Raw genomic sequence first — 22,289 nt, forward strand, 5'->3', positions numbered from 1 at the left:
GTAACTGCCAAGATTATCATGTGACTATTGTAAAACAAATGATGGTGAAAGTCAAATATTATCCAAATGTGGGTCAGGATACTCCAATAATCATACAAATAATTCAGTTCTAACTTAAATTTGACTGGTGACAGGAATTGATTGTCATGAATTTTAAATGCACCCCGTGTTCTGTTTCATACTATGGCCTGATTGTAAAATGATGAATTTCTGATTAATTTAGACAAATGGTTTCACGATACACGGAGTATTCTAGCACTCAGAGGTGTTGAGCAGTTGCCAGGAAATACATTTGCCAAGCGAAGACATAGACTTGGAAAAACCATCCGGACTCTTTAACCAAACCCCCAAGAAAAGATGAAAATGAGAAGTCAAGTTAAAAAATGAGCTCTTTTAAGGTCTCATAAGGCTATTTATTTTCTATCGATACACACAGGCATATTTTACATACAAATACGATTGATCCCATTAAAGAAAGGTGATACGAGTGTTAATTGTATCTTTAATTCATGTGATGTAGGCTTCATTGTGTAATTACGTGTTGATGAGTAAACAAGTAACTCCTGAGATTTTGTTTGCTTATTTTCCCTTGTGAGTTACTTTAGAATCACCAGAATATAAGTGTTAATGCCAATCAACACTACCCAGCAGTTAACCAAAGCCCTACATCTGTAACGAGAGTAAACGTCTGGTCCACACCAGACGTTAGTGAGTGCAGCGTTAAAATCACATTTCAACAACAATGAGACGGCAGCTTTGACTAATTTCACTAATTTGACTAATTGCATGTGTAATTAAGAATTTTGTGGGATTAATATTGTGCAAGTGCGGTGTCGTGTTTGTGGAGAGAGAAAAAAAAATCGACAGGTCCACGTGAGTGTGTTTGTACGCGGCAGCGCCCCCTGCTGGTTGAGGCGCGGACCTGCGGCTCTTCTTCCCCCCCTCCGCCGCCGCCGTTGCAGCCGCAGCAGCAGCAGCAGCAGCAGCAGCAGCGTCTCTCCGGTCACCGCCTCAGGACTGCCGGTCCTCCCAGGCTGCGTCTCCAGCAATAAGCCGTCGCACTTCGAGCCCGACGACCTGCAGCCAAGATGGTGAGTCAACAGGAGCTTGTGCGTCTCGTGCTTTTATATTAGTGGTCAAAATGAATAAAAATAAATTAATAAAAAAAAAAAAAAAATAAGCGAACCGTCTTTGGGCATTTCGGCGCAACAAGCTGCCGTTTGTGGCGCATTGTGTGGAGCGTTAAAAAAAACAACAACAACAACAACAATGCACTTGACGGTGCGACGGGGAGCGTGTAGAAGCGACGAGATACGCAGTAGCAGCGGCCAAGCTGTGGCCTTTTTCCCCCGCACGGCCCGACCGACGGTGACGCTCGTCGCAAAGCCTTTAATATGTTGGAACGGCTGCAAGGATGTCGTGTTTTATTATACGTGCTGCGAACACACCGCCGGCGCTCACCGGCCCCGTGTGCGCTTGTCCGCTCGGTAGTTTCAGTATCGAGTGGCGTTTGAAAACACTGCGTCATTCTGCGTGGGAGCAGTGGAATTAAATATATGTCTGGGCCTGTAACAGCCACCGACACACCTGCACTGCACTAAAGTGCGTTTTACTCACTGGATGACCTCGAATGAACTGATCATCGTGAAAAGCACTTTGTTTATGTCAGTCCATTTTTTTAATATACATTTTTGGAATTATTACCATGTCATTTTCTTCTTTTTTGTGCATGTATCCTTTTTATTCTCTATGTCAAAGTAATATGTCTCCAGGAGCCAGTACAGGCCTAGAGGCTTGGCCTGAAGTGGCTTACACACTGCAACAAAAAAAGGATAGTCCAAATATAAGATATAAACACTAAATATGAAAAGAAAATGACTTAAAATGAGTGTAATTATCTGTCCATGCAGCAAGTAGATTTTACCTGATGACAATTCCTCAAATAAGATTTTGAAATCTTGATCTAAGTTTAGGCTGTAAAATAAAAAAATAAAAAAAACAACTATTACAACAAGCCAACATATCTATAATGTCTAAAAATAAGATCTATTAATGATAGAGCCCTCAAAGTTATCGTGTTTTCCACAGTCAAAGCAAGTCTTCGTATTGCATAATCAGTAATGTTGCATCAGTAAAGCAGGAGGTAGAGCGCCCGCCCTCCTTCCACCTCGATTCGAGTTTCAAACATGTCTTTCTTTTTATAACTCTACTTGGAACCAATGTGAAAATCTAGTGGTGGACATAAATAGAAGCATATAATGAGTAAAGTTAATGTCTGTTGGTGGGAAAATGAACAAATGTAACCTGGTTTAACCCCCCCACCCCCCCCTACAGGTGAACTTCACTGTGGATCAGATCCGTGCCATCATGGACAAAAAGTCCAACATCAGGAACATGTCTGTGATCGCTCACGTGGACCACGGGAAGTCCACGCTGACCGACTCGCTGGTGTCCAAGGCAGGGATCATCGCTTCGTCCCGAGCTGGGGAGACGCGCTTCACAGACACACGCAAAGATGAGCAGGAGCGCTGCATCACCATTAAATCAACGTACGTCTCTCCACAGCTCTGAGCCTGTTGCGTCACACATTAACACCTCTGGGGACCCTTGGTTTCTCTGTAACAGTCAATATTTATGATCACAGACGCAACAGTCAGTCAGGAGTACTAGAAAAGCAGCTGTGCGAATGAGGCTTTGTTTGGACCTGTATATAGTTTAGAATACATGTATTAATTAACTAAAACAACAGTGAAGTTGTTATTGAGTGAGAAGCTTTTGGCTCAAAAAAACCAAAAAAACAGACTTCAAACAAATTGGAAGCACATGTAGAACATCTCATATAAAAATGATTAAAACAAAAATAATAAAGTGGTTGTCATTAGTAATAGGATGCGAAGAGTGACAAAAGGCATTGGATTGCAGTTAAATCACTCTGTTATGGCACCACATCGTTATTATTGTCGAGTTCAAAATGTTTGAGAGGATTTTGTCTCGCAGTGTCATAACTGCATCGTTACACACTGAAGTTTTTTTGAATTGTTATCACAACATGTGTTGTGCATGCAGCTGATATTATCCTCATGGAATTCAATAGGTTTCTAAGCTGGTCGCTTGTACAAAGTGAGTCGCCCACATGTTGGTGTTAATTATTCCTGGCACGTCTCGGTCTCACTGCATTCAGGACACCAAAATCACCTGGATTCAAATTTGAGATGATTCAAATCAGACCTTTTTTTTTTTTTTTGGACAAAATGTCTACTCGGCATTTTCACCTCAGCTTTATTAGTCTGTCATCACTTTGCTTTTCGTTGTCGATGAAGCGGCAGCTCAGCAGATTTCTCTCGCCCTCCCTCTGCCTCCCAGGGCCATCTCCCTGTTTTACGAGCTTGAGGAGAACGACTTGGCGTTCATCAAGCAGAGCAAAGACGGAAACGGCTTCCTAATTAACCTGATCGACTCTCCGGGTCACGTTGACTTCTCCTCCGAGGTCACGGCCGCCCTCAGGGTGACCGACGGAGCCCTGGTGGTGGTGGACTGTGTCTCTGGTAATCCTGCTCGACGCTCATATCCCCCCCCCCGTCGCCCTCAAGCCGTTTGAAGTTGTCTCACGCTGTTTGTCTTCGTCTCAGGCGTGTGCGTGCAGACGGAGACGGTGCTGCGACAGGCCATCGCCGAGCGCATCAAGCCAGTCCTGATGATGAACAAGATGGACCGGGCGCTGCTGGAGCTGCAGCTGGAGCCCGACGAGCTCTTCCAGACTTTTCAGCGTATCGTTGAGAATGTCAACGTCATCATCTCCACTTACGGAGAGGATGAGAGCGGACCGATGGGAAGCATCATGGTGAGCCCCGCCCCCCCTTCACGACCACTGCAAACAGCTAGAAACAATCTGATGAGTTCAAACACAAGCAAGACGTCTTCCCTCTGTGATCTTCCCCCGCAGATCGACCCCGTCATCGGTACGGTCGGGTTCGGCTCCGGCCTCCACGGCTGGGCTTTCACCTTGAAGCAGTTCGCGGAGATGTACGTGGCCAAGTTCACTGCCAAAGGAGCGGCTCAGCTGGGCCCGGCGGAGAGGAGTAAGAAGGTGGAGGACACCATGAAGAAGCTGTGGGGAGACAGGTGAACGTCCACACGTCTGCGTGTTTCACATGACACACTGAGGTCAGGGCCGGGAGAGGACGCCTTCCCACGGTCGGTGGGGCGTCAAAGGAACTGTGCTCAACGGCACGACGGCAGTGCACATGCTGAACTCGTCCAGGAGTTTACGGAAATGGACGTCAGCAAAGTAAACCTGGCGTCTTCCGCCACATATTAACAAGTGAAGTTCATGATATAATGTTTTTTTTAATGTCTAACCTTAAAGTTACTTTGTTCTGCCGTCTGTTGTTGGTCAGATGCCAGAAAGGTCGTTCTGTACGTGGTCACTTTTTAGACACTCTCAAGGCCTGACGTGACCTCACCCTCTGTCGGGCGTTCATCACAATACCACACACCAGTGTTATGTAAAGTCTTACATGCCGTTTACATGCGAGGGAATCTGTTGACTATACTTGAAATCACACATATTTCTATCATAACAAGTCTCTAATTTAGATAAACACCACATTAGATTTCTGTAAACATTAATTATCACTTTCCTACTATAAGATATATGACTTACCAAAAAAAAAGGTCTGTCCTACTGAAAACATTACGCACATGTTGGGAATACCTGTAGTTGTTTTATGTGTTGAATGTTTTGCTCAAACGTGGTTTTTCACAGTGTGCTTACGATATTTTCAGGTGAACTTAGTATAAGTAACAGTATTTTGCTAGTCACCCTAATGTTTAGTTTAACAGCTTGATAATGTGTCATATCTCTGTCAATAACAGTTGTTATTCTGAAAGATGGACCCCCGATCGACAAAAGACTTCAAATTGGCACAAAATGAAACTACAGAGACGTCGTCACATCTATACAGACTTATTATGCCCATACTGAAGACTGCTTTCGTATTTTACTTCCAGATATTTTGATCCCAGTGCTGGAAAATTCAGTAAAACAGCTACAGGTCCTGACGGTCAGAAACTCCCTCGAACCTTTTGTCAGCTTGTTTTGGATCCCATCTTTAAGGTGAGTGTAAAGTGGCCAATTTAACGAAGTCTCGAAAAGAGATAAAAGGTGAGACTCGAAGCAGCGCATACATGAATTACACCAGTTTACTCTTTATTCGTGTCTGGTTTCTAACTGCTCACCAGGTGTTTGACGCCATCATGAATTTCAAGAAAGAGGAGACAGCCAAGCTGATTGAGAAGCTGGAGGTCAAGCTGGACTCGGAGGACAAGGACAAGGAGGGAAAGCCCCTGCTGAAGGCTGTGATGCGTCGCTGGCTGCCGGCCGGAGACGCCCTGCTGCAGATGATCACCATCCACCTGCCCTCCCCCGTCACTGCGCAGAAGTACCGCTGTGAGCTGCTCTACGAAGGGCCGGGAGACGACGAGGCCGCCATGGGTCAGTCAAAAGCCATTCTCACTCAATGACCTCATTCAAGAAGAAACCTTTTGATTGTTGCTGGGTTTTTTTTTTTTGTTTTTAACTTCACCGTCACCTCCTTCCTCAGGCATCAAGAACTGTGATTCCAAGGCTCCGTTGATGATGTACATTTCCAAGATGGTCCCGACCAGCGACAAGGGCCGCTTCTACGCCTTCGGCCGTGTGTTCTCTGGCTGCGTGTCCACGGGCCTGAAGGTTCGCATCATGGGGCCAAACTTCACCCCTGGCAAAAAGGAGGACCTCTTTGTCAAACCCATCCAGAGGTGCTGATCATCAAACTTTCACTTGTCAGAATGAAAAGGGTCTTTTTGGGGGTTTTTTATTGTAGAAGTGTCCCAACATTTCATCTTTGTGTGAATCCAGGACGATTCTGATGATGGGCCGGTATGTGGAGCCCATTGAAGATGTCCCATGTGGTAACATAGTGGGTCTTGTTGGAGTGGATCAGTACCTGGTGAAGACAGGGACCATCACCACCTACGAACAAGTAGGCTCCCTTTTCTTTTTACACACATGGTCTTTTCTTATCTAAACCACATCACAAAATTCTCAATTCTCATCCAGTCTTGAAGAGCAGTGTTTTGTTTTGTTGTTTTTTTTCTGCAGGCTCACAACATGAGGGTGATGAAGTTCAGCGTGAGCCCCGTGGTCCGAGTGGCCGTCGAGGCCAAGAACCCCGCCGACCTGCCCAAGCTGGTGGAGGGCCTGAAGCGTCTGGCCAAGTCGGACCCCATGGTGCAGTGCATCATCGAGGAGTCCGGCGAGCACATCGTCGCCGGCGCGGGGGAGCTGCACCTGGAGATCTGCCTGAAGGACCTGGAGGAGGATCACGCCTGCATTCCCCTGAAGGTGAGACTGTCAGGATGGAGAAGCGACGGAGGCGTGGCTGCAAACCGTTAAGACGTGACAAATAGGAAACGACTTATTAAAACGTATCACGTGAGTTAAAAGAGTGTAACAAATGCTCCACTCGTTTGTTCTACTTTGTTCCAAAACATATGTTATGTCCATCTGTGGGGTGTTGCTTTATCAAAGGAAACTTAGAAAAATGTGTTAAATGTAATAAAGAGGAAACTGCTTCTATGTATGCTAACTGATGCTTACATACTGACAGACAGGAAAAAAAACAACAATCTCAGATGAGAAAGCAAAGGTGACAATGGAGAGGAAAACCTCTGGAAGAACCTTCAGCACTAAGAAACTGAGTTAAGTTAGCAAATAGTAAAAGAAACAAAATGACAGACAAGTAATTCGCACACGGCAGACTTGACGGGGCCAGGAGCTTCAGATCTCAAACTCTCAGTGACACTGTCCAAGATCCAAGTATTGAACATAATCACGCGGTTATTTGTAACTTTGTTTCAAGTTAATGTTGAAATTTTCTCATGAATTAAAAGAAAAGTCGATATAGTGGTTATAGGAGACCCTTTCTGAGCAGCTCATCCAGTTATAGATGTAGTTGAGCTTTTCAAACTTAAAAACATTGATCTGCATGGGGAAATATTGTAACTTGTCCGCATGAATAGACATTTATTTTTTAATAATCCATCTAGTGATGCAATATAGAGGTTATTTCTGCTTGTATGATGTATTTTGGAGTTGCAAATTAGTGTAAAGCTATTTACTTTATGTGCAACACCTTGGGTTTTATCTATGTTTGTTGCACTGTCCCTGATAAATAAATAAATATGTACATTTCTCTTTACCAAAATGAGTGAGGTATGGACCCTCACATCTATGTAATGAAATGAATGTTCTAAAGAGACACAAGAAAGAAGAGAATCCAAACTCAGAAGAAAAAGCATGTAGTCTATTGAAATTCTCAATGTGACAGATTCACATGAGTTTACTTTAGAAGATTAATAGGATTCACTTCATGAAACATCTTGTTGAAATGTCAATGTTTTAAAGTTTTAAGGTTGAAGAGACCAAATCATAAAAAGGCACATTTGATCCTCATCTGTTGTTCTCGTTCAATTTTCACAGAAATCCGACCCAGTGGTGTCTTACAGAGAGACGGTGTCAGAAGAATCGGAGCAGATGTGCCTGTCCAAGTCACCCAACAAGCACAATCGTCTCTTCATGAAGTCTCGCCCGTTCCCCGACGGCCTGGCCGAAGACATCGAGAAGGGCGACGTCACTGCTCGCCAGGAGCTGAAGGCTCGCGCGCGTTACCTCGCTGACAAGTACGAGTGGGAGGTGACGGAAGCCAGGAAGATCTGGTGCTTCGGCCCCGACGGAAACGGGCCCAACCTGCTGATCGACATGACGAAAGGGGTCCAGTACCTGAACGAGATCAAGGACAGCGTCGTGGCCGGCTTCCAGTGGGCAACCAAAGAGGTTTGTGGCCCAAATGTCTCTTGTCAGCGCCGGCCTCGGCGTGGCTACTCTCAACGCTCACGGCTCTCGTCTTCGTCCTGCAGGGCGCGCTGTGCGAGGAGAACATGCGCTCCATTCGCTTTGACATTCACGACGTGACCCTGCACGCCGACGCCATCCACCGCGGCGGCGGGCAGATTATCCCCACCGCCCGCAGGGTCCTGTACGCCTGCCAGCTCACCGCTCAGCCTCGCCTCATGGAGCCCGTCTATCTCGTGGAGATACAGGTCAGCGCACGAAGAAGCGGCTCCGGTGGCGAGTGAATGGGTGAACGACGACCTGACCGTTAACACTTTGGTCTCTGGCCCGCGCAGTGTCCGGAGCAGGTGGTCGGAGGGATCTACGGCGTGTTGAACAGGAAACGAGGTCACGTGTTTGAGGAATCCCAAGTGATGGGCACCCCGATGTTCGTGGTCAAAGCTTATCTACCAGTCAATGAATCCTTCGGTGAGTTGTTGACCCGGACGCAGTCGTCCAGCAGCTGTTGGGACTCGCGTCGATCGGTTCACATGTTTCCGGTGACATTTCCCGACTTGACACGAAGCTTTTCGCCTCTCCCTTCCCTCCAGGGTTCACCGCTGATCTGCGCAGCAACACCGGAGGCCAGGCCTTCCCTCAGTGTGTCTTCGACCACTGGCAGATTCTCCAGGGTGACCCCAGCGACCCAGCAACGAGACCCTACCAAGTAGTTGCAGAAATCAGGAAACGCAAAGGTCTAAAAGAGGGCATTCCCGCCCTCGACAACTACTTGGACAAACTGTAAACACTCCCTCCGGATGATGAAATACCAAATCAGTCTTTAAACCCCTAACCCCACGGGCACTTTAAAATCTTTGCACAGGCTTAAATGATACATTACACATTATTTTAGACTTGAAAACAAACGCTAAAGCTTTGCCGTTGCCCTCTGTAGGCAACTTTGTCCCCCCCATCTCTCTGCAACAGTACACCAAGTGCCTAGGGCAAGAGTTTTGGGGAACAATTGGATCAAAGCAGCTGTATTAACAATTTCTTGTTTCTTCTGTTCATTCACGTTCTTTTGTTTCCCCCCCCCCTCCCTCATCTGTCAGGATGGGCTGTACAGTACACTGTGATGCTGCTGCAATAACAGATCTAAATGGGTCATGGCCAAATAAAACCATGGAAATCACAATAACTATTAGGGCAGTCATACACACTGGAATCGACCTTTGTTCAGTGAATGGAAATGAATAAAAATGTTGAACTCATAACTCCTGAAATTCTTGTTTTTTTCCCCATGAATGAATTTTCAGAGATCCACTGATTGGTTGTTGTTGGTGGAAATTGCAGGCAGCCTGAAGGGAGTCGTGCTTTTGTCTAATAGTTCACAATTCAGTTTTTTTAAAGTTACCAGGAGATATTTCAGAATAACATCCAGACATTAAATTAAACAGATTTTATCTGAGGAGATATGCCAAAAAAAAAGTCTAATTGGAAAATTGTTCAGGTTGGACAGTGTGGAATTTCCCTCTTGGGTTTTTTTCTTTCTGGTTTCCTCCCAGTTTAGAAACATTTAATTGTATCTGAGGCTGGTTGGTGAACGTATGTGTGACTGTGTTTACGCTGTGATGGCGACCTAATGCAAGGTTGTACCCTGCCTCCGATCAGCACCCAGCAGTGTGCAAGATGGATCGGAGGAACAAGAATAATCCTGGTTTCACATTGTGACAACCTGCAGGAGGTTGGGTTTTTTGTTTTGTTTTAATCTTTTACACAATTAAAAATATACAATACAACTTATGTTTTCACTCTTTAATTGATACTTAACTCAAGTTACATATTTAATGTTAATAAATGCCACTTTAATATACAACCCTTTCACTTCTGCACCAAGATGGAAAGCTCTTCTGCACACACTTTTTAAAACAAAGCAAGAAAAAAAAAACTGATCTGAAGAGTTAGTGTGCAGCCATAGAACCCGGAAAACAACAAAAAAAAAAACATTATGCAAGGCCAAGAAGTGCAAGGTATCTTGGGTATAGGCAACTACCAAGCAAGGACACAAGATATCACAGATTGAATTGTATGTAGAAACCCAAAAATTGCTTACCATAACCATATTTTTTTTTTAACATTTATATGACGTTTGGTTTAAATTCACCAAGGTTTTATAAAGCCTATGAGGTCTGTCAGTCTATGGAAATTACAGCTAAAGTAGAACTGATAGAAAACTTTTGACTGTACTAAACGGTGAGGATGATCTCGTCTTGGCAAATCTGATCAACTGTACATTCATACAGTTGGGACTCTCCTTTGCATTAATGCGGCGGAGTACAAGAAGGGGAATTGCACAGCTTAAAAAGAATTCAGTGTCGAGCCTCATGCCGTCGAACCCCAGCAATGACAATGATACTGTGGATAAGATCACCCCTCAACTTCTCCCTCACTTTCACCTGTGTGAAGGGACTTGCAGTCATTTCTGTCTCAGGCTGGCACCACAACAACACAAAGGGATCAAAGTGGCCCGCTGAGAAAGAAAGAGAGAGAGAGAGAGAGAGAGAGAGAGACGGCGTCTCGAATGACAAGCTACGCCCAATGTGATGGCCTACGTTGCCTCTCAGCGGCCTGTCTTACCATGCGGGCGACAGTAGTGCACTATATGGAGGGAACAGTATGAAGTCAGAAAAGTTTAATCCCAGCACAGCGGCTGAGGTGTGGCCCTGCGCCGGAGTCAGGTTGTCACATTTGATGGAAGATCGCTGTGGGGCCTGGGGGCGACTATGTGTAGAAGATGACCTCGGGAATCTGTCCGTCCTCTACAGACGTGCCGTTGTTGTTGCCCGCTGCGTAGCAGAAGGTGAAACAGGTCTTTGTGCCAGTGGACGACGACTCGTGCGTTACCTTTCGCATTCCCTTTGTCCCATAATGAGAGTCTGGGCCCTGAGAAATGAGCAGAGAGGTGTGAGGACACAGTGGACAGCAGGACGCCGTCTAAAATCATTGCAGCATTGTTCAAACGACAATATCCAGTATTTACTCTTATACACTTTGTGGAATGGTTACTGGTTAACTATACAAATGTAAACCTTCCACATGTCTCATTGATCCGTTCTAATTCTGAGGACAGATGTGAATGAAAGCCTACATTATATCTGATAAACATGAAGTTAAAAGCTCAAAGGAAACTTCACCAAGAAAAAAAACAAATGAAAACTTCCATAATTGTGGCTTGGATTTCTATGCAGTTGGTTTCTTACCATCACCGTGTTCAAGATTGCTATACTCTTATAAATCCCCCAACATTTAAAAAAAAAAAAGTAATACTGCAGCACAGAAAAATAAAGTAAAAATCAAAGAGTAAAGGCTGATTTTCCTTCAAACTGAAAATACATTAAATTGTCAATAAATTTGAAGTTTATCAAAATTTAAGAATGTAGTCTTGTGCCTTATTAAAGCAGAGTTGAACTGCTTCTGCATGATCTTGTATATAGAGCAGTACACTCAAAGTTTTAGCAGGTTTTTTTAATGAATCTAAAGCCTCATTGTTGTTGGCAAGCAGAAAAAATACCCCCAAGTTCAGATCTCCATCTCTAAACTCATGCCAGTGTTAAATGTTAAGAAAACAAGATGCTAAGGAAGTTCAAATAACTGACTCTCAAAGGATAAAACTCATAACAACTCTGGTAACATGCTGCCTCGCTCAGTTCCACTGGTTATCAGTCGTCTTACAGACCTTAAGTGTAGCACAGGCAGTGTAGTTGACGTTGGGGAGGATTTCCACTGGTTCCTTGAACATGACTCTGAAGGTGTTCGCCGACCCGTCGCAGCTGAAGCCCGTATCATTCTGTCCCAGCACGGTGTTACTGTCCGTGTGAATGATCTGCGACGCACACAAGACGCGTTACAAACCACTTTCCTTTTGAATGAGGACGAGTTGATGGAAGAGGCTCGTACCTGTATGTTGACCTGGTAGTCTGTGGGGCCATGTATTGAGCCGTAGAGTCCAAATCCAACCACAAATATCCTTCTGTTTACAGAGAACCTGTGAATAAAAATAGCAATCAAGCAGAAATATAAATTGTGCATCAAGTATTGTCATTGATGCTGGATTTCGGCAGTTTTGGCCCAATAAAACCTCACATTTTTAAATTTGAAAAGTAAATCAATGACATAATCAATGAATTTTTAATGCAGCATTGTTGGTATGGGTATTCCCTGTTTACTCAAAACTATAAGGTTTGAACCTGCTGGCCGTAGACGGATTTTGATTGACTCAAAGTTAAGTAACATGTTCATTGCCCTTTAATTACATTCAAAAGTGAAGACTGGCGTGTCCAGATGCTCCGTCTTTCACTCACCGTATGCGGTCACTCGTCCCGCTGTAACCCCAGCGGCTCTCCACCAGACCGAAGCGTGTGATGCTGCACTCCTTCCCGCGGAGACAGCAGCGAGGCCGGTCGATGAAGTCCACGCGAGGCTTTGGGTTTACCGTGAAGTGAAGAAAGAGGCTCACCACCTCTCTGTCGGACAGAATACTGGACTGGGCTGGACCTGAGGAGAGACGACGACGACACGACCCGGAGTTGAGGTTTCGAGTGGCGCTTTGTGAGAGGATGGCGGAGGGACGGCTCCACCGAGTTCTCGTGTTCACCTGCAGCGAACTCCTCGATGGTCATAAGCGGGAAGCGGATGAGCGTCAGAGCTTTCCCCAGGACTTTGCGTTTGTTCTCGGGTGTGGGCTGCAGCTGCTGCCTGTGAGCCTCGGCCTCGGCCCAGCGCACCGCGGCTCCAAACAAACGCACCTCCCTGACTCCGAGAGTGTCCCTCTCCAACACAGCAACCAATGTATCTGATGGAAGGAGAGGTGGAAAAAAAAAAATCAATAGTCAATTTCAGTGTGAATGTGAAACGCAACACGTGGCGACAATGACGGAGGCAGGTTACCCAAATCTACGTCGGTGAAGCCCTCTGCGGCGAGCGCATCACCAGTGTTCTTGTCAATGTTTTCTAAACAGAGGCTGGCAAGCTGCGGCTCATCAAATAACCGCGCCTGAAATAACAAAGGCACATGTTGAGATCATGAATACGTTTTAGCCCGAACGGTATCCCGAAAAGACAAATGCACTGAAAATGAAAGACTATTCAGTAAGTGCAGCGTCGCTGCTCATGATTCAAGCTTACAATTACAAGCAGTCAGTCGGTGTGGTTGAGATTAGAGCAGCAGGTACGCTGTGGGTCAGTGACGGCACCAAAACATGCTTTCGAGATGAGACGCGTTGAAATATAGGATGGAAAAGCACACAGCCGCCTCGCTTCACTTGCACACATTCAGAAGATCCTCTTTATGTGAATGGACTCTTTGGTTTGCAATTATCAGATTTTTTTTTTTTAAAGATGAAGAGGTCTCCGTGTCGACTGAAAAATGGGTCACGAAACTGTATGAGGACATTCCGCATGTCTCAATATATAAACAATATTTAACTGCACGTTTTCAAAGAATATACATATTGCTTCTGGAGTTAAAACTTGTATTTAGCTTTGTTGAAATGACTGCTTGTCTTCATCAGACAAGGGTCAGAGAGAATTCATGTGAGTGAAGCAATGAGTGCAATAATAGAAGTGAGAAAATAAGAGTACCAAATATATTTTACTTCACAAAATGTAAATTTGCTCATGCGTACTATTCCAAGTATAAAACCTAACACTTGTTCTAACAGCAAGCAATGATTTAACGAAAGAGGGAGACAGTTCATGATTTAGGAGAGTGTGAAGACAGAGAGGCCTATTTTTTTTTTTTTTTTTTTTTAAACCCTGGAGACATGGCGATAAATCTGTTAATGCAGATGTGTTCATCACATGACAGCCACCACAGCTCATGCAGGTACCGACAAGAGTTTGGAGCAACCGACCTGTGTGAGCAGCATGAACGCATTGTCTGCTCGGAGGTTTTTCTTGAGAAACTCCACACAGTGAGCCTCCAGGGCTGGAACTGCATACTTCTTCGCCGTGTAAAGCGTTGTCATCACAGTCTCCGGTCCGATCTGGACCTCATCAGAGTAGAGAAACCTGCAGGAGATGGGAGAAAAGCACACAAATCATGAGCTGGGGTGGGTGGGTGGGGGGGGCAAAGAGGACTCGGGATTTGCTCTGCTGATTACTGCGCGAATCTGTTTTTTTCTAAACCCAACACACTCTACAGACACGATCACTCAAGTGTTGACAAACTCCTCACTTTAACAAGGCCAGAAACGCTGCGGGCTCCACGTCGGGCAGCTCGATCTCCGTGGAGGTGGTGGCCATGCCCCCGTTGAACATGGCATCGAACACGGCGCTCCCCACCGCCAGGACGAACCTGTCAGCGCAGACGGCGTCAGCAACACCGGGGCTTTCTGCTCGGAGAGCCGGAGATGGATCCTCTTACCTGTGCGCCGGTATCCTCTGGACCCCCATCCCCTTGCCGACGAGAAAATGCACGTCACTGAGCACCTCGTTGTTGAACAGGAAGGCAAACCTCTCCTTCACGGTGCTCTTGGTCGCCTGCCAGTTGTACACCGGCTCCCGGTACACCAGCACGGACGCCGCGGCGGTCGGCGCTGCCGACGCGGAGGCGTTGGAGGCTGCGGTGGTTGCCATGTTGGACGCCGGGGTGGCCATGGCCCCTGCTGCCGCAGCAGCTGCCGCAGCGGGCTGCTGCAGGGAGTTCTGCGCAGTCGACGGAGCTCCGTTCGAAACCCCGTTGCCCTCCCCGCCGCCAGGCCCCAGCTGCGGGTTCGGACGCCTCGCCGCTCCCTGCGCTCCACCGGCCGCGCCGACCGCTCCGCCGTTGGATGCTGGCATGGAGAAAACGCTGTTGCTGGGCTGGCTGTTTCCCAAAGGACCCGGGCCAGAGAAACTGAGGCAAGGAGGCCTGCCGCTGTTGTCTCCAGCAGCCATCTTGAACCTGGCGTAGGCGTAAACAACACAATTCGTCGCTCCGTGGATTTTCAGTAGCAGCAATACTGATGTCTGCGTTCAGTTCCACCTTGCGGTCGCCACGTGTACTGCAACCTGCTCTACTCTTGCACAATGGTCCTACTAAACTAAACGAAACGACACTAAAACTCAACATACTTTATTAATCCCTTTTCTGTGTTTACCCATCCTATTTGTAGTATCTGGTGGGCAGCCACATTAAGGCGCTCTGGGGAGGGTCTTGCTCATGGGCCCAGTGTTGACCCTGCTCACTGCAGGAATCGACTGAGGACCACGGCTTTAGCCTCTCCACCACAAATGTCCACAAAAGGCAATCCAGCTGAGGGTGGCTTCAAACTGATGGCAGAGACCAGAGCACACCACGGCAGCTTTCTGACAATCACCTCCTAAACACTTAGCATCTACTTTAACATGCATTTCTGCCTGTCAATTTACTAGAAATCAGCAAATAGTGTAGTCACTTGTCTCTTCACAAGATGTGCATCGTTCGGATGTATTGTGCAAGTGAGCCAATCACACAGACATGCACAGATGCGACTATAAACAGTTTACTGTTTATTTACAACAAAATACAAGTTTCCTTTACACGTCACTTCCGAGTTGATATAGAAATATATTTTAGTGACAATAAAGTGTATAGTACAGATCTAGTTTATCTTACCTCACACATTAAAATATTACAATTCATAAGTCATTATTATGAATTATATATATTTTGTGTGTGTGAGTGAGGGGAAATCAAAGAAAGAGACCGTTAGTTATTTCTGTATGTTCAGTTGCCGGATCTCGTCCACTCTGTTGCGGTGCAGCTGGAATGCCGGAGAAACCCAGCGGCCGCACGAACACTGATCCCCACACCAGCTGAATGAGCCCAGTTTAGAGTGACACTTCGGACACAGCAGCTACAAAACCACAGAAACACACAACAGATGAGGGAGGAGAAATTACTATATGTGCATTTTAGAAAAATGTAATTGTCGCAATTCAAATTACTCATAGTATGAGGATGATGAAAACAACTTAGTGCTCAGTTTCAGTTAAGAATTCCTAAGCTTCTGCCATGATGGCTTTAGCACGCCATAGCATTAATCTTGTTTCTGTGTGCGTCTATTACCTGCCCATCCATCACTCCAAGTAAGGCTTCTTCCATCCACTGGACAGGCTCGATGAAATAGGAAGTGCACTGTACGTCTCCTAAATGACAAACACATTTCACACTGGTGTCCATGAGATGTGACACATTCAGAAGATTTCATCACGACAACAGCCTGCTTTTACAGATTGAGCCAAAGCATGAGAGGCACTCACAACAATCAACAACAACAACGCCCCATGACACTAAGGTGTATATAGAAGATGGACGGAAGATGGAAGATAGATCTACGAGTGTCTTCTCACCACTGGGGTTGTTGCTCTTCTTATGACTGAATGCTGATGCTCCTTCTCCCACCGGGTGGCTGAGAAGACTTGAGTCACGAAACAGAGTTCGTCTGCAGAGAGGAGGAGGAGGAGGATGAAGGTTCACGCTACATTTGGTTTGATGACACCTCAACTGGCACTTGGTTGCCGGTCCATTTGTCACCTGCATTTGCGGCACCGATACGACACTTCAGAGGAGCCAGACGTGGCGGGATCAACGGCAAACACCTCCCTGGGAACCAGCTGCAGCTCTGCTCTCACACACACACACACACACACACACACACACACACACACACACACACACACACACACACACACACACACACACACACACACACACACACACACACACACACACACACACACACACACACACACACACACACACACACACACACACACACACACACACACACACACACACACACACACACACACACACAACCAGGGAACACACCGTAAAGGAGCACATACTGCCAGACATGCTGACCAAAACAAAAAACAAACATCGGTCTCTGTCCAGGTGGAGAATTCTGCACAAGCGTTTGAGAGACATTATGAGCATAAAAGTAAAACACATGAAGAATCTTAGTGACATTTGGCCTCTAAACTCGGAGTCGTTCGTCCTGCAGTGAGCATATCTAGGAAATATAAACATTTCTTATCAGATTTCTCTACTTCCATTACAGACTACTGATGCTGCATCGGAAATGTTCACAGGTTGATGTTACAGTAACTCCACTTAGAACTTTAGCTGCAGAAAATTGCATCAATTTCAGTAAATGGGTCAAACTGGGAGAAAAAAAATATTCAATGTACATTAAGGTGTTGGGTTACAAAGAGTAATATAAATATATATTTGAGCACTCACAATACCATACGTATGATATGCTTATTGTTCTGCTCAGTATTCTTTATTGTGATTACATAAAAATTACTTATCAAATATAAATGTGTTTATTTTGCTTTTAGCAGATATACAACTAGAAAATACAACAACCCTGGCTACAAGAGACATCAAATGGTAAAACACCAAAGTAATGAAAAAAATCTGCCTAAATCTAAAACGTGTGTGTGTGTGTGTGTGTGTGTGTGTGTGTGTGTGTGTGTGTGTGTGTGTGTGTGTGTGTGTGTGTGTGTGTGTGTGTGTGTGTGTGTGTGTGTGTGTGTGTGTGTTTACCAGGATACTTTTCCGTGATCTTGGTGAGTCTGTACTGTTTGTACAGAGAACTTGTGACGTCCACTTTACACTGCATGGCCTCAAACAGACACAGCTGCTCCTCAAACCCACTGTTGACCCTAAAAACATACAACCCATGTGAGTCTACTATTTGTACAAGAGATATAGCAGTTTGTCCCAAAGTGTAAGCACTTGGAATCTCAACTACATACTATGCAAATAACACAATTCACCTTGTTGATTTATTTGTTTCCAAACAATAACTGTTCATCTTGGACTGAGTCGTCCTCACCTGTGTGGTTTGCAGTGAACGAGATTCAGTTAATGTCTTCCTTGATACTGCTTATTCACTCAGCATGCTGTATTTTATTAAATTTTTTGACATTTAGGGTCTAGCCCAGGACATTCATATACATTTGTATTGATCAGTTGGGCTCGGAAAGCTGCTTCACGTGTTTCATTGTCATGGTGATTTGTTTTTAAAGCCCGTTTTATATTATTGGCGTGTTGTCAAAAATCCAGCTTTGTTTAACATTCTTGACAGATTTTCGTTTTAATAATCAGAAGAAAGGGGTGAATGTGATTATGTACAACCCGTTGAGACTGCTGAATGCATACACTTACTGCACATCCTGTTTGATGCTCTTCAGTCTGTGGTAAGCCTCCGTGAAGCTCAGCTGGTATTTCTGCATGAAGTAAGCCGTGACAATGGTGGCACTGCGGCTCCGCCCTGCCTGGCTGACACACAAACACACAAACATGCAGGGTTTTGCTTCCGATAACTCATATTTTAGTGCGAAATCACCACAAAGATCACAAAGCCATACTCACAATTGCTTCTGAACCTTACCAGTGAACCAGTGCAGCCCGGCTTCCATCCACAGCCTGCTGAATGAACAGGATGCACTCATCCATGAAACTCAGGAGGTCCGACGTCACTTCGTCTGTTACGTTGATCCATTTTCTCGCGAACTGTTGGTCAGCAGGGAGACGCTGGCTGGGGTCTTCAGAGTCCACAGACAAGATGTGGCTGATGGCTGCATCAGCCAAGGCCTGCTTGTCGTTGAGGTCAGCCGCAGTGCCGATGTACAGACCAGGGTCCACCAGGAGCATGACTCTGGATAAAGAATAGCTTCTTGAGACTTGAAGGAACTTGGTAAATACTCACTTTCGCATTTACCTACAAGTCAGAGTCACAAACTCCCTTCAAATGTATGTTTTTGGACAATATGACAAATTGAAGGACAGGAAGAACATGCAAACTCGATCCACACAGGTCAGTCCATAAGCCTTATTCTACTGTGCAGCTACAGTAGTAACCTTTAAGCACCACAAATACACCACATGTAGATATAGGATAATTAAATATATATTCAAGTAAACTCCAGTGATTTGTATTGATTTCAATACCAAGAGTCTTGTACTTTCAAACGTATCTTAAGAACAACTTCTTAGCAAAACACACACACGCACACGCGCACGCACGCACGCACGCACACACACACACACACACACACACACTCACCTCAGCCAGCTGGTTGTTTTGTTATATTTCCTGCTGTTTCTGTCACTATAATCGTTTATATCTTGTGGTTTACTTTTACAAAAACGAATAATCAGCTTTAAACAAACCAAAGACTGGCAATGTGCAATGTTCAAACGCGACAGTGTTTGGTCCGTCTTCTAAATGGTCCGGTCGGAAAACGAGGTAACTTGAAGACTAGTTCCGGGGACACAAACGCAGATAGTAAAAAAAAATAAGCGTAAACGCTCGCATTGGCCACGAAGACTTTGGGTATTTTTGTTTTGCTGATTGGTTAATCCACCAACACTTTTTTCTGTAATGCATTACATATTGATTATTTGTTTATTTATTTAAAATACCCCGTTCAACAGAACCAATATTCATGTACAGAAAAGTTCATTTGGGGAGTTATGAAACTTAAACATCCCTGTAAATTACAAGCAGCCTGAAACGATTCACGTGATTGAGTTTTAATGACAAACACATTTTTTTTTGCTGTTGTTCATTTTCATCATATATCATATCATCACACAGAAACTCAAAATATACTTTTCTGCATTACTGTTGAATGGAGGGGGGTGAATCCAGCCCCCTCCTGAGCAAGATAAAGTGGATGGATGGATGGATGGATGGATGGATGGATGGATGATTGATTTCATATGACCTTTTCTTGGTCATTTGACACTTTATTTCATTATTTGTATAAAAACTAAATTTCTTAACTTATTATAAAACTACTAAGTGGTCAAAGAAAGAAGCATTCTGGAAAATAAACCATCACCATAAAACAGACTTAACGAGTAGGAACAAGTGAGAAGAGGGAGAGGAAGATACCAGCAGGATGAAGTAATGTGAGCAGACAGAAGTCTGTAACCCACTGTCCCATCACAGAGTCATTACCACTGACCATAAAACTGGGGGGAAAGTAAATAAATGTGAATCTGCTGGATTCATGTTAAGTTCAGTGGCAGCTCCAGAGCAAAACATTTCTAAAGAAAACTGTCTGGCAATTAAATGAGGTGGCTGAATGAATTTCAATTCTTCTTTTGGGTATTTTCAGTTACCAGACACTCTTTAAATACATGTTGCATGATGTCTGTCTGGCCTCTTGCTTCTCCACACCTACTGAGTATGTGTGGGGCTCTGAACTGCCCACAAGCATGCATCCCACAGTCTGAACATGGTCACAGTGTGGGGGCTCATAAAGTTTTTTACTAGCTGCTTTATTCTGACTGTCTGACCAATCGCGGGGCCCCATTGTCACCACACCCCTCCCCGAGGACTCATTAGAGGTGCAAGTCATCACACACAATTGACTGTTAGAAATGGACCGTGTACAAAAAGCAAAGGACTCAGTGAAGAGCAGCAGGTGAATGGAAACTGAGTGGGCGCGTTGATGGGTTTGTTTGGTCTGTGGCAGAAACTCACTCCCTGTTCTACTTCTACCACTCCGCCACGTTCAACTAATGATGTCCATCTTGGTATGAATCCTCACAGAGGGAAAGGATGAGATAACGTATCGGAAACATGATCAGAATCACACCTTCTATGATTCCTCTCAGTTTTTATCCCAGCAAGATAATGTTCCTCTCAATGTTTTATCCTTTCAAGATGAGACAGGTTGTCAGTCCTTGCAGTGTGTATGATGTAGCCTATGTAATTGGTTCATAAATAATTTAACTGGTATATCACTTAAGATGAGGATTTGTAATAGTAATAATGATAATAACTTTATTTGTATAGCACTTTTCAGAACACACGTTGCACAAAGTGCTTTACAGTAAAAACACATACATACAAACAAAAAAAAAAGTCAGGTCAGACGGAGGAGAAATCAAAGAAATCAAACAGACAGACAAGCAGTCATCAAACAGATGGAAAATTATAAACAAAATTATTAGTAGTGGTGACAAAACACCACTGGCCTCGGTGGCTTAAAGAGAGAGCATATAAAAAGATTAGAAGGGGCATAATTATATTAAAAATAGAAGTTTCAAATAAAAGGGAGTCTATAAAAGTGTATTTAAAAAAGAGAATTAAAAGAAGTCACTGGATTCTGATTGCCTTATCACCTCCGAGAGGTCAATCCAAAGTGGAGGGGCCCTGGTGGAGAAGCACGGTCACTTTTAGATTTAAGTTTTGACTTTGGGATGACCAGTAGGGATCCACCCGAAGAGCTCGGGCTGCGAGCAGGCTCGTATTGGGTCAGCAGGTCAGTGATATAACTGGGCGCCAGACCGTGAAGAGCTTTAAAAGCAATCTTAAATCTTTAAATCAATTCTAAAACAGGGAGCCAGTGGAGGGAAGCCAGGACACGTGTGACGTGTCGTCGCCTGTTAAAACCAGTGATCATAGATTCTAACAGACAAGACAGGTTGTTTGTTTTACCTTGTCTTATTCTGAAGAACTGTTGATTGTCAAAGCTATTAAGGGTTATTGTGAAATCATTTTCTGCTCTCGGTAACTTGTGAAAGTAAACAGCTGTAGTCCGGCCTTTAAAATATAATAATCAACAGCTGAGATCAAGCAGGCTGAACAGAAACTCCCTGAGGATTTTCAGGAAAGATAATCTGCACAACAACACTGCTGCTGACTTTCCATCACCAGACGGCAGATATCAGCGACGCAATTTGAAAGACGTCGACACATGTCGATGACACATCGGGAACTCCCTCATGGGGCCCCACTACTACCCTGCATCAATACACCGAAAAGAAAAGAAAAACAAGAAGAGGATGAAAAGAAAAAAACTTGACTGTGGTAAGTGAGGATGCGTACGCTGTGTGTTACGTTATAAAAAGGTTTGTCCCAGTTGGTCCCAGACACTTTGTCCCAAACTCCCAGTCCTCCACCAAACGCCAGAAAAGTTAACTGCACATTTAAGTCCTTGTAAAGTGAATTCAGCCATTTTATTTCTAAAAACATTCATAAAGTGTGCATATATGTTTATATTAATCATTCAAATGTGACAGTCACAACACTCTTCTGTGGTAAGACAAACTTAGAGCACATAATTATTCTTACTTTCAATTTTAACAGCTTTATTTTAAGACGTAGTCCAGCTTTGCTGACACAGTATGTGATAAGTCTTGTTGTTGTTCCAGGAGAAGCTCACAGGACCAGCACTGGTTTCCATAGAGAGAGATGTTTGGAGGTCCTTCGATATGGATGATATTGTGGCTGCATTTGCAGAAGCCAAGGCCTGCAAGCAGCAGTTTTTTAAGAAAAAAACCCAATGTACTACAAGTGGACTATAAGACCAAGGTGTCATAGTTCTTACTTTCCACTTTCCATCATACTTAAAACATTTTCAG

General features: G+C 44.6%; 3 protein-coding genes across 3 annotated transcripts; 1 reads left to right on the top strand and 2 right to left on the bottom strand.

The window, feature by feature from the left end:
- The first annotated feature begins 954 nt into the window (after positions 1 to 954).
- LOC308135024 (elongation factor 2b) lies at positions 955 to 9,466 on the top strand. Its single transcript, XM_080502888.1, has 14 exons — positions 955 to 1,091; positions 2,335 to 2,549; positions 3,364 to 3,545; positions 3,630 to 3,841; positions 3,944 to 4,122; positions 5,011 to 5,116; positions 5,242 to 5,494; positions 5,604 to 5,799; positions 5,900 to 6,023; positions 6,143 to 6,385; positions 7,523 to 7,876; positions 7,960 to 8,142; positions 8,230 to 8,362; positions 8,485 to 9,466. Exons 1-14 carry the CDS (start codon positions 1,089 to 1,091, stop codon positions 8,676 to 8,678), a joined length of 2,577 nt encoding a protein of 858 aa, XP_080359014.1. The 5' UTR covers positions 955 to 1,088; the 3' UTR covers positions 8,679 to 9,466.
- A 219-nt stretch (positions 9,467 to 9,685) lies between these two features.
- Positions 9,686 to 14,833, bottom strand: btbd2b (BTB (POZ) domain containing 2b). Its single transcript, XM_080504014.1, has 9 exons — positions 14,298 to 14,833; positions 14,109 to 14,228; positions 13,786 to 13,942; positions 12,821 to 12,926; positions 12,528 to 12,725; positions 12,235 to 12,427; positions 11,831 to 11,918; positions 11,610 to 11,756; positions 9,686 to 10,816 (listed from the first exon to the last, which is right to left on the bottom strand). The coding sequence occupies exons 1-9, from the start codon at positions 14,807 to 14,809 to the stop codon at positions 10,655 to 10,657; spliced, it is 1,683 nt and encodes a 560-aa protein (XP_080360140.1). The 5' UTR covers positions 14,810 to 14,833; the 3' UTR covers positions 9,686 to 10,654.
- Positions 14,834 to 15,441: 608 nt separating this feature from the next.
- On the bottom strand, positions 15,442 to 19,110 carry dusp12 (dual specificity phosphatase 12). Its single transcript, XM_080503521.1, has 8 exons — positions 18,976 to 19,110; positions 18,301 to 18,567; positions 18,075 to 18,188; positions 17,451 to 17,569; positions 16,431 to 16,518; positions 16,247 to 16,338; positions 15,963 to 16,042; positions 15,442 to 15,750 (listed from the first exon to the last, which is right to left on the bottom strand). Exons 2-8 carry the CDS (start codon positions 18,561 to 18,563, stop codon positions 15,607 to 15,609), a joined length of 900 nt encoding a protein of 299 aa, XP_080359647.1. The 5' UTR covers positions 18,564 to 18,567; positions 18,976 to 19,110; the 3' UTR covers positions 15,442 to 15,606.
- Positions 19,111 to 22,289: the final 3,179 nt, after the last annotated feature.

Source organism: Blennius ocellaris (genome assembly GCF_963422515.1).
Source record: "Blennius ocellaris genome assembly, chromosome: 10".
NCBI lineage: Eukaryota > Metazoa > Chordata > Actinopteri > Blenniiformes > Blenniidae > Blennius > Blennius ocellaris.